Genomic DNA, 13,565 nt, shown 5'->3' on the forward strand with positions numbered 1-13,565 from the left:
TCAGGTCTTTGAATTTCAGACACATTGACAGTTATTTTGGTGAAATATATACGCTCAAGAGCCAAAACATTATGACCACCCCTACATTTTGCAATGAACTCGCCTGGATGACGTGGAAGGCACGTGATCAGGTGGAAGTGGTATTTAACTGCTGCTGGAGAGTCTGAAGAATCATTCTTTCACTTACTTCTGGTTGATGGGAAAGGCTGCGGATCTAAGCGACTTTGATAGAGGGCAGATTGTAATGGCTGGAAGGCTCGGAACAAGTATTTCTGAAACTGCAGCACTTGTGGGCTGTGCGCGATCTACAGTTGTTAGTACTTATGCAAAGTGGATGAATGACAGTGAAAGCAGCAGTAGACGACATGGTGTTGGACATCCACACGCTATCAAAGAAAAAGGTCGTCGGAGACTGTCTCGCAGGGTGAAGCGAAACCGGAGCTGGCCAGTGGCTCAGCTGACAGCCCAATACAATGCAGGGCCAAGTAGAATAGTATCAGAGCACACTGTTCAGCGGACACTGTTGGATATGGAGCCACGCAGCAAACGTCCCACTCGTGTGCCTTTGCTGACCAAGCGTCATCGCCAACTGCGCATGCGCTGGGCCCGGGAACATCGCGACTAGTCCATGGATAAGTGGGAAAGAATTGCCTGCTCAGCTGAATCACGGTTTATCATGCATCACGCCAATAGCCGTGTCAGGATACGCCATCTTCCAGGCGAACAGTTGCTCCCACAATGTACAGTAGGTTATACACAGGCCAGTGGTGGCGGTATTATGCTTTGGGGGACATTCTGTTGTTCGTCTCTGGGTCCCGTGGTTATGGTAGAGCATACCATGAATGCTACAGGGTATCTGAACATCATTGCGGACCAGTTGCATCCTTACATGGCCTCTGTTTTTCCAGCTGGAAATGGAATGTTCCAACAGGACAACGCCTCGTGTCACAAGGCTAAAATTGTGTTGGAGTGGTACCAGTAATATGATGCTGAATTCCAGTTAATGTCCTGGCTGCCTAACTCACCGGATATCAATCCAATAAAACACCTTTGGGATGATATGGGACGGCAGCTTAGAGTTCAAAGACCACCAATTCGCAATATCTCGGATTTGCGTGACTGTTGATTAAACATTTGGTACAATCTGTCTCTGGCCATCTACCAAGGACTTGCGGCAACCATGCCAAAGCGGGTTGAAGCTGTGTTGCGCGCGAAAGGTGGGCCAACTCGTTATTGACAGGTGGTCATAATGTTTTGGCTCTTGAGTGTATATGCACATATTAATTATAATTTTATTTACGTTTTCGAATCATATTTCGAGAAAGTTAAGAATTTTTTTATGAGATTTAAATGTCTGCAAATGAGCTACAGCTTACAAACCAAAAGTCTAATAATATATTTCCAAGAACGTATCGCCATTTTGAATGTATTAATTATCTTTCCATAATGAAACTTGTGGTAATAAGCGTTTTGAATACAGTTAAGATATAACTGTACTTCAAGCATTTGTTCATAGGTATGAGGTGCTAGTCAAAAGAGATTTCAACTTGATATTAGGGTTATTTAATGACATCATTGCAGTTAAATATAAGAATGAGAAGTGAAACAATGTAACATAATCTGATCATCGTTAAATATTTATAACGTTCTTGTGAAAAAACGGCATATATATATATAAATATTCAAGAACATGAGATATAGAGAAATATACTTACATTGGAAATTCATACATTTCTTTAGAAAAGAATCTATTACATTAACACAGATTCGTTCTATATACAATTCATTTCTTAAATAATGTTGCCGTAATGTTACTGTTAGATTTGAGAATATTTAAAAATTTTAAAAGATGTGCTCCAAAATTTAAAAGCTAATCATAAGTGACCATAAAATGCTGTCAACGAAATAAAAATTCATTTAATGCTTGAGAAATTATTATTTGTCCTAATTTGTTTGCCTGTTCAAGAAAAAAAAATATTCCGAAAAGAATAATTTTACTATACTAAATTTTTATCAAAATTATCTGAAATTTAATTTATATCAATCAATCTTGAGAAAACAAATTGATCAATTAATATAAATGACATTGTTTAATTTAATTTTACTTATTTTTCTTAAGTCACCGGAAATTTAATTTACATCAATCAAACTTGAGAAAGCAAATTGATTAATTAATATAATAGAAATTATTAAATTTGGAGAACAACACGAGGAAAATCATAATCGTAATTATTGTTCAAAATTTGGAATAAAATCGTTTCATAAAAATCGAATAAGAAACATTCTTATTAATTTTAAATATATAAAAAAAAACTTCTCGAAATAAAACCTAGTGTCCATGTAGTAATCAAAATTCATATAAAAAGAATCTTACAATCTTGCTCTGTATCTTTTCAGGAATATGGTTAGTTATATTTGATTCAAGTAAACAAAATTTTGAATCTTAACCCTATGTCTTCCGTGTATATTTTTTACAATTTTGTACATAAAAACCTCATAAATAAAAATAATTTTTCATAAGTAAAGAATGACAGTAACACGGACACCAACATTTGCACATAGCTAAAATGAATAACTCAGCCAGACATTCAAATATCATTAATTCTTCAGGCCTGTGAGAAAAATCATAGCACGTGAAGATTCCCACAAGATTGTGACTTGATCTTTCCCTTCCCCAGAAGTTTGTTGAGAATTCCTCTGGCTTTTCGTCCAGACCCGCCTAGGGACATCCTTTTCTGTAGGCTCCGGCCTTCCTTTGGGGGGTGGCCGAAGGTAGCCATATCCAGCTGCTGCTGTGCTTTGAGGCGGATTTGTGTGACGATGCCGACCAGCAACTCGTCAACTTGGTGGTTGATGGCTGCTGAGGTCTCAATAAACTTACATTCGTACGTACAGGCAACAGACTTAGCTTCTGTAATGACAGAAAAAAAAATTCAGTATGAATACTTGAAAACAGATTGATAGTATATTTTACAAAAATGAATGAGAGAGAGTTTTAAAAATGAAAGTTATTATTTCACTCAGTTATCCAATTTTACCAAATGAGAAGATGTCTGAATTTTAAAAATTTAAAATTATAGTATCTGAAAATAGAACTCTTGTCTATTATTCTTAAAGTCCATTTTATTGGTAGCCTTATGTTCAAGACAATTCAAAAGACAGAAATGACCAGCTATCCCAACACATTTTAATTTTGTTATTTTTATTTAATTTTTAAAATACAGGGTGTTCATTATTTATTGTCGGGGTTTCCGTACCTCATAATTTTCGAATAAAAAATATTACGCAAAAATCGATTGCGTATTCGTAAATTACAATTCAAAGAATTTTATTAATGATATTAAATAAAACTTTCACAATTTGCACCGAATGATAAACCGCGTCGTTTTGAGTTCGCAGAACAAATTTTTACTCGATTTGAAGATGATGAAAATTACCTTCGGAAATGGTTCTTCAGTGACGAATCCACTTTTCATGTGTCAGAAAATGTGAATAAACATAACTGTAGAATATGGGTCTCGGAGAACCCGCACGATTATCGAGAATTGGAAAGAGATAGCCCAAAGGTGAATGTTTGGTGTGCTTTATCACATACTGAAGTTATTGGACGTTTCTTCTTTGCTGAAACCACAATAAACTCCGTGACATACCTTGGCATGCTGGAGATGTATGCGGTTCCTCAGATGCAGCAACATCAGCCAGATGTGATATTTCAACAGAATGGTGCACCCCCACATTGGGGCATGATTGTACGTGACTTTTTAGACGAGAACTTTCCCGACATATGGTGTGGAAAAGGTGGACCAATTCCATGGCTTCCGAGATTACCAGATATAACACCGCTGGACTTCTTTCTATGGGGGTTTGTTAAGAACATTGTGTACAAGACCCCTGTACCCTCCCTTGATGAACTGAAGAGCAGAATTGTTATTGCGATCCAAAATGTTACCCCACAAATGCTGGAGAACACATGGAGGGAAATCGAATTTCGTCGAATTCGTGTTACGAGCCACAAAGGGCATCCATGTGCAAATTCATGAATCTTTTTAATATCATTAATAAAATTCTTTGAGTTGTAATTTACGAATATGTAATCGGTTTTTGCTTAATATTTTTTACTCGAAAGTTATAAGGTACGGAAACCTCGACAATAATTAATGAACACCCTGTATTGTAATAAAAATTTCAATAGAGAAACAAGCGGTATCATATTTTAATAAACTATAGTCCATTTTCCCTAAACTTTCTTGATTGCTTTCAAAATGCAGGGTGTTTCATACCTAGTTTTGTGATAGTGAAATCAATTGAGTATGCATTTTGAACTTCTTACCTTTGACTCACTGATATATGACTGTTACAAATCTATTATCAATGTTAAAGATCTCATCCCTTTAACATGCATTTTGGAGATAATCTATTTATATTAGAGGTACAAAACAATCTTTCGACCATTTTCTTATAAAATTCGATAGAATCTCAAAGTTTAAAGTTTAATAATTTTGGTATAAAAACAACAAAGAAAAACGAATACTAAAAGCTTCCTACATTTTCATATACACATGAATAGGCAGAACTATAAATATTCAACTCGTTTGAATATGTTTAAATTTGAAGCAAACTGTATTTCTAGTGGCAAAGCAGAAAGCGAAATTCTGTTTATCTTTTAATTGCATCTTGAGCTGTCGTATTATATGTTACAGTACATATAAACAAATAAAGATACTTCTTGATGATGAACTTCAATCAACATTTAATAAGTGTCTATTAATATATTATGAAAATCACATAGCAGCTATCAATGCCCGAGCTTATTTTGATTCTGGGTTGTGTTTAAAAATAGATTAATTTTTAAAATGTTTCGTTTTGATTTCATTCATTGGTTCATTCATTTATTCATTTGGTTCATTGGTTCATTCATTTGGTTCATTGGTTCATTCATTCATTCATTGGGTTCATTAGTTCATTCATTCATTCATTGGGTTCATTCATTCATTCATTGGGTTCATTGGTTCATTCATTCATTCATTTGGTTCATTGGTTCATTCATTCATTCGGTTCATTGGTTCATTCATTCATTCGGTTCATTGGCTCATTCATTCATTCATTCGGTTCATTGGCTCATTCATTCATTCATTCGGTTCATTGGCTCATTCATTCATTCATTGGGTTCATTGGTTCATTCATTCATTGGGTTCATTGGTTCATTCATTCATTCATTGGGTTCATTGGTTCATTCATTCATTCGGTTCATTGGTTCATTCATTCATTCGGTTCATTGGCTCATTCATTCATTCGGTTCATTGGCTCATTCATTCATTCATTCGGTTCATTGGCTCATTCATTCATTCATTCGGTTCATTGGCTCATTCATTCATTCATTCGGTTCATTGGCTCATTCATTCATTCATTCGGTTCATTGGCTCATTCATTCATTCATTCGGTTCATTGGTTCATTCATTCATTCGGTTCATTCATTTAGTTTTAGAGAATTCTAAAATATGGAGACTGATCATACTTTCGAAATGAAATATTTGAAAGAATTACAACCAAATTTTCTTTCAGTATTTACAATCGGAGCATATTTAGTTTTCGTAATTTGATACTTTATCTCAGCAAGCAAAATAGCGAATTAGAGTACATAAGTACAAAGTTAAATTTCACACTTCTTTTGAAATTTTATATTTCAGGCATTTTTAATTCAAATTACGAAATTATGAAAATATAATAACACTACCAATGCTAGTCCGAAGTAAAATGGAAGCAATATTCATAGGAAGAGTTATTTTTTTAAAGAAAGAAATATTAAGTAAAAGGTGTTAAGTTCTTTTAACTAATAGGGAGTAAAAATAAATTTTATAAAACATAAAACAGTGAGAATAATCAAATGAAATATGCACAGAGATAGACCGATATTATATAATGCAACTTATTTGTTAGTATTTATTCGTTGCGCAATTTCATGTTCATAGTTTTGTCACTAGAGACAAATGTAAACATTTGGGGATTAGTTACAAGATTTCCTTTATTTTAAATTCCATATAGGTGACCATGTAATTTATATAATTTGCCCTCAAAAAATTTAAATTATGAAGATTTTTTAATTGTTTTTAAACTGGCGTATTACCCGTAGATTGGATATTCCGAAAACCTTTCATCTATACTTATAATAAAGCTCAGTGTGTGTGTGTGTGTGTGTGTGTTGGCGGCGCTCTACAGGCCAGGTCATTTGACATACAGCTACCAAATTTAGTACATGTATACCTTAGAGGTCGGGAATGTGCACCTGGGGTCAATTTTTTTGAAATTTTAATTAGTTTTTAATTAATAATTAAAAACTAACTTTCCCGCCTAAAAAATCTTCCATTTTCCCCACCGCCAACTTTTCCGCCAAAAAAATCTTCCATTTTCCCCACCGCCAAATGAGTAAGACTTCAATTTTTTTTCTCCCAACAGTAATGAGGCTAGGCTTAAGATTTTTCGGCTGATTATTTCAAACGATTCTGTTTATTTTCTTAATGTTTTATGTATTTAAAATTAAACATTGTTAATTAATCCATGTTTCAGATTCATTCGGAAGTACTTTTGAATTAAAATAACACAGAATAAAGGAAATTAAAAATGTATAATCTGCATAGCGTTACCCCAACTGGCGTAGAAAAATTCACGCATCTGCGTTACCGGAGCTGGCGAAGAAAATTCACGCATGCGCATTCTGATTGTTGCCATGACAACCGTTATCAACGGATGATTTAAATTATTTTTAGCTTAGTTGCATGCTTTTGTAAGTAAATTGTATTTATGTTAGTTATATATTTTTTGTATATGCTTATAGTTTTAAGTACATCGTTTTTTAAGTAGATTTCTTTAACCTGTTTTCAATTATTTAAATTATTTTTAAGTTAGTTGCATGCTTTTTTAATTAAATTGTATTCATGTTAGTTATATATTTTTTTGTATAAGCTTATAGTTTTAAGTACATCGTTTTTTAAGTAGTTTTTTAAACCTGTTTTCGACCGATTATTTTAAACGATTCATTTTATTTTCTTAAAGTTTGATGCATTTAAAATTAAACATTGTTAATGAATCGATCTGTTCATGATGAATCTGAGAAAATTTTGTTGACAAATTCTTGAGATATAACATAAATTAGGAAAGATATTCTTTAGTGCCCATAAAGTTTAAACGCTGAGTGACTCTATTTTCATTAATCAGATTATAAAAAAATTCTTTGTTTCAGTAAAAAATATTATTATATTAATTGCAGATTAATTCTTTCCACTTTAATTTAAAGCATAAATTCTACGGGTGCTAACAGAAAATTAGAGAGATACATATTACGTTATGACTGAAGGCCTTTATAATATTATGAGTGAATTATAGGACTATCAAAATTTGAAGCTTTAAAACATTTGATGAAGAAGCTATTAAAGTAGGAATTACATAAAATATTTAATTATTAAAATTTTAACGAGCATTAAGATTGGCGAACCGGCTGGTCGCCAAAGGCGGCTAGTTAATAAATAAAACAAAACAAAGAAATTAGTATTTTGCTACTAAACTCATGATTGTGTAATTAAACAAACATTCTTTGTGATCATTATGATAATTAAAAAATATTTACGAGCAGATTGTAACATCAGAATCAACCGAATCTTACAAACATGCTTAATGACGTAAGACTTTTCAAACTACATTATTTGAACTACAGTTTCAAATAAGTGATTGATTTATTATGTTCTTATAAATGCTGTTGTAATCAAAGTTATTTCCTTTATTAAGATTTCAGTTTTGTTTAAATATATTAATGCTTGATTATGTATCTTATTTTCAAATATGTTGTACCTAACCAAGTTTTTTCGTTTTCGAATTTCTTCTGATTTTGACCAAACCATCTGTGCAAAATACTGAATAACATCTTAATTGTAGAGTTTCTCTGCAATCTTATTACCAAACATCTTATGCTTTGAGTCTATACTTGATTCAGTTAAGAATCTATAAAATTATTCAAGCTTTTGTGGATCAATTTATAAATTGTGCATCGAATTATAGTGTCCTTTAATAATTTAATTTTTACTTAAAAGTTGGAGAAAGGATATTTTGAAGCACGTGTAAGCCAGTTAAAGGTTTAAAATACAGGGCTAATGAAAACTCCAGAGAAAGACAAAATTAAAGAGACCAAAATACAGTTTGAACAGGAAAAAAAATGAATAGCAATATTTCTTAGCTTGAAACTACAATTTATTAATAGAAAAATTTATATATTAAGCTCTTAAGTATATTTGCTGGTTGAAGAATAACATTAGGGCAAATTATTGTTCGATGTTAGAAAATAGACATGACCAGTGGGCAGATATTCATTTGGGAGTACATTTGCCAGAGGAGGAACAACAGTCCTTGCTTTGTAACAGTTTTGGTAGTATGAGCAAACATGCGCAACATAAATAATTGCATGAATTGTTTGAATTGCTTGAACTGCCAGAGGAGGAACAACAGTTCTTGCAGTGTAACAATTTTGGTAGTATGAGCAAACATGCGCAACATAAATAATTGCATGAATTGTTTGAATTGCTTGAACTGCCAGAGGAGGAACAACAGTTCTTGCAGTGTAACAATTTTGGTAGTATGAGCAAACATGCGCAACATAAATAATTGCATGAATTGTTTGAATTGCTTGAACTGCCAGAGGAGGAACAACAGTTCTTGCAGTGTAACAATTTTGGTAGTATGAGCAAACATGCGCAACATAAATAATTGCATGAATTGTTTGAATTGCTTGAACTGCCAGAGGAGGAACAACAGTTCTTGCAGTGTAACAATTTTGGTAGTATGAGCAAACATGCGCAACATAAATAATTGCGTGAACTGTTTGAATTCTCTTTTGGCTATTGAACTCCTGAATGAAGGAAGACACACTAAAACAATAAATGAGCACTGCGGATAGAATTTTATTACACAGAGCATATTATTCCATTAATAATAATCAGGAAATTTAAACTCCAATCTTTGTTACCGATAAATTCTGGTTTTGCAATAGAAAAAAAAAGACAGTTTATTCTTTTCTCAGTGCGTGCAGCATTTTTCTAACCATTCTTTCATTCAGTTAAAAAAAATAATATTATTAGTCGCCACAGGTTATCAGCTGGATTTCTGAGAATATTGGTTAAGTGTTATTTTCATGATTTCAATTATATCAAATACTTCTTAATGTTCACGATATCTATAGCAAAACATTTTTAAGCAATAAATTGTGAAAGCCTTCTTAATCATGTTATTTTAATAGCTGTAGATATTTTCTTTTAAATATGTATTTGAATATTTCGATTGAAATCGATTCAAATTGCATCATATTGCTGCTAAAAATATAATTATTGGGCTCATCTATCTTTTAAGTGCCTGTTGACTGTCCACATATTAGCAGTTTGATTTATACTTTCTCTATACGTAGTATAAAGTATAATAATCGTCAAAAGATTCGAACCCAAGATTTTGATAAATATCTCCGTTTTATATCCCCTTAAGTTCGAAAAAATACATTTTTAGAGAATGTCCGTTTGTCTGTGACAAAGATAACTAAAAATCATTTTCAGATGAAACGAAATTTGGTATACGATCTTTATACCAAATTTGCAGATTTCTATCAAATTTTGAGTAAAATCATTTGACAAAAAATTGCCTGCATGTGGCATGTCTACCTATCTTTTATTTAGTATTAGTTTTATTAATAACTGTGTTTTATTAATAACTGCAATAACTGTTGAAACGTGTTTTGAATTCAGTTTCGGTTTGTGTTCAGAAAATAAACTCAATGGATGTGTAGCGAATTGATATGAGCGAGGATAGAATCTGGGACCTTGTGTTTCACAATCCAGTAACATGACCACGATACAAAAGCAATTGCTCGGGTAGCGTAGCTGTTAACTAGTTTATAAGTTTTCACCACAGATGCAAGAAAACGTCTGCTTATTTCCTCTTGAACTTTTCGCTATACTTTAGTCTTCGTTTTTGTTTAGAGCTATTTTCTGCTCAGTAAGCACAGCCATAGATGCGCTGGTAGCGCAATAGAGTATTACCTCGAGATAATACAACAGTATGACTGTTCGAATATAAGTTAACAGGGCAACTACAAAACGAAAAAATGGCTATATAAATAAAATTCGGTACATAGATTTACTACTGATAGTGTACACACCTATCAAATTTTAAGTCGAATCCAACTACGGGTTGAATGTCTGTCGGTCTGTACTATCAGAAACATGTTAGTGCGTCAATTCAAAAACACAATGAACATAACTATATCAAATTTGGTATGGTATTTTCTGACTGCATGTGCAGTTTGGCGGCAAATATTTGTTTCAATCGGTTCAGAAAAACGTGTTTAAAACCGAAATTCTATTTTAGGATACTATTAACTCATGCCAGAATTAATCGCCAAATAATTCGCCAAGATTGTTTGGAGATTAATCCCTGTGATAATAGATCAACAAAAATGCTAAATTTAGCTCAAAAGTTAATATTTAGTACTAATGTGCGCAAATGCCATATAAAGCATGATGATGATAACGATGTCGTATCCACGTTACCACGGAAAGGGGGTGCAGTAGCTTCTTAGTTTAAAGACCCCTGAGCACCCGAGGGCAGAAGTCTGACTTCTAACTCATATGAAGATGAAACTCACACATTCGCTTGCACAACCCCTTTTTACAGGGGGCGCATTCACACACCTCACAAATAGAACACAGATGAAGAACAACCATGCCCGAACTGGGATTCGAACCCGGGAGGCCCAGGTCACGGGGAAGATGCGCTGCCCCTATGCAAGGACGCCGGCCATATAAAGCATGGCAAGGTTATTAGAAATTATGATAGAAAGTTGTTTTGGGGAAACACGGCGTTCGTTTATTCTGCTTGTATATTGTCACATAATGAACGCAATCCTCTTTATTTAGCTTTTAAACAATGGAAGAAAATCTTACTATTGAGTACTTGACGGAAACTGAAAACTTGTCGAAATTCCATTAAATTAAAATTGGTGAAAATAATGCTGAAACATTCTAAAAAATGTAGCCAAAATTTAAAAAAAATGGCAACTATTAATATATATATATTTTTTAATTTTTATTTTATATTAGTGTAAAAGTCGTTTTTGTGCAGTAATATTTTCGGCAGCTATGGCAAAAAAAAAATAAATAATCTAAACTGTTTTTAATGTTCATTTAGATATTTTTAAAATTCAGTCCAAGATATTCTTAACCTTCAAAGTACATTTTATGCCAAATTTATTTGTTTTACGTAAAATGACTTCACGTTTGTGGGTGCCAACCTGCACACGCAAACTTGATTGTGACATCACATGAAATGATTTATCTTTATTTTATAGTTATATATTATTTAATCGCATTAATTTAATTCATTTGTCGCACTCATGCAAAAAAAACGGCAAAAATGAATGAAAATTATTTTTGCAAATTTGCTATTTGATCTTGCATACGTAAATTTTTAAATCATTCTGTTTTTATATCAAAATGAAATGAGTTTTTTTCCTTAGAAGCAAGTGTTAATTTTGTGATATACTAAATAATAAATCTATGCAGGCTCTGAATCGGTTCATTTTTTTTATTCATGTTAGGCGGTTTTCTTTTCGCAAGAAATATAAAATGCGTGTAATTCCTTGGAAATTTGCATGTTATTGTTGTCTATTCTATTGTTGTCTTGAGTATTCTTTTCGAAACTACGATTGGAATTTTTTATTGACCTTTGGAAAAAGAAATTTCAGCAGGGATTTAGATTTTTATTTTTTTTATCCCTGGGAAGATAAGTCTACATCGAATTCTGAAGAAACTCAAACAAATGTGTGAAGTGTTAAGCAGAAAAATAATTTAAAAAAAATCTTTTCCTCGCCCAACTAGTTAAGTTTTATATTGGTTAAATAAAAAGTTTGTTTAATTTGTTAGAACATCAATGAACATAAAAATGTATTGTTTTTCACTGGAGAATATATTTGCAGACATTTAAAGCATGTTTGCTATTACTTTTTATATTTCTTTCTGTAATTCTATATATTTATTACTGCAGCCTTCCCAATTTCATTAAGTATAAAAGTTACCATTATTAACTGTGCTTTTTGCAAACTATAACCAGAAAAAATAGATTCGGTTCACTCCCATTATAATACTATACAGCATCAAGCAAAATTGGCCTTTTTTAAGATACTTATTAAGTACTTTGAACTCTTATTAATTGTTAAATCTGGAAAATCAAGCTTTGCTCTGTAGTTTTTGTAAAATCGTATTTTTTCGGTGAGATTATTTAGATACGAATCTCATACTAATTGCAAATTATATATTGCAACATTTCCCGTTTCCCAGTACTGATAAGACATTTACAGCCTGCTGTACCGTCGCTGTTAATTACTAAACTCCTCGAGATAGCCAGATCTTTTCACCTGGGTGGTCTTGCATCTGTTCATTAGCGACTACAGTGAAAGACCATATGTGGGAATTCCTCATCAAGGGATATTGAGAGTACTTTCAAAGAGAAAGGGGTGTCCAAACATCTGGATGCTAAATGTTTCTCATTGTGAAAGGAATAGTCAGTTATGAAAAGTGCATCACTAAAAGGATCTTCCCACGACCGACTGGCGCCGCTGAGGAAGCATATTGCTGAATCCCGATTGGCCGAAAGAGAGCTCAAATGACCCATGTAAATTAAGAGGCGGAGATTTTTTTTAGGGAGAGGATAAGAAACGAATTGCAGGCAGATTGTTGAACTACGCCCACGAGTTCGGAGCCCGAGATCTACCCCTGGAGTGGTCGTGTTGACTAACAACCTGTTAGTTCCCTGTGGTGTTGTTTCTCCGTATTAATGGAGAACTGAGTTTCAAGATAAACCTTCGACTTCGACTGTTGTGTCTCCTACTGCAGATGTAAATAACTATTTATTTTATCAAGATTAGAACAAGTTGTTCTTTTGTATATATAGGGCTTAAAATAAAGAATTGTCTGGAAATTCTGCTTAATTATTTGATCAGTCTAGATCAAGACATTACAATATGAATACTTTTCAGTCTTACCTACATATGAACTGGTCATTTAAAGAAAAAAAATCATGAATGCACTTAGTTTAACATGTTATTCGAAATTATCAGCTATATTACAGTATTCACTATACAGTTTATCTGTCATTACTTATAATTTTGAGCTGATACTATGATAAAATCAAGTCCGAGATGGCGCTATATGACATTGCCATCATGAGAGCAAACAGAAAAAGGTCCCAATAGTTAGTTATAAAAAATGGTTTTGTATATGTGTGTGTATAAAATCATTTTTTTTTCAGAAAAAAACAGCTGTATAGATAAATTTAAAAAGCAAAACTTTATCTAAATATAAAATTTGATCCAATTCTTTTGAGACATTTCCGAGATACACGAAATATATAAAATGTAAGAATTACTCGTTTAAGAGGGAATATACAAACAATGTTATGTATTTATTACCTAACTAAAGCGCAAAACCAGAGAGGCTGATATGGTATATTATTATCATCAGTAAATTCACATTATAATA

The 13,565-nt window shown here is 32.7% G+C and overlaps 1 protein-coding gene across 1 annotated transcript in view; it reads right to left on the reverse strand.

Moving 5' to 3' along the window:
• Positions 1-2,324: 2,324 nt before the first annotated feature.
• Positions 2,325-13,565, reverse strand: part of LOC129972353 (uncharacterized) — a 223,844-nt gene continuing 212,603 nt past the window's right edge. Inside the window, exon 4 of the mRNA XM_056086468.1 lies at positions 2,325-2,911. Coding sequence (XP_055942443.1) covers positions 2,625-2,911 — 287 coding nt within the window. The 3' untranslated portion in view covers positions 2,325-2,624. The remainder of the gene's footprint in view (positions 2,912-13,565) is intronic.

Source organism: Argiope bruennichi, chromosome 6 (genome assembly GCF_947563725.1).
Source record: "Argiope bruennichi chromosome 6, qqArgBrue1.1, whole genome shotgun sequence".
NCBI classification, from domain to species: Eukaryota; Metazoa; Arthropoda; class Arachnida; order Araneae; family Araneidae; genus Argiope; species Argiope bruennichi.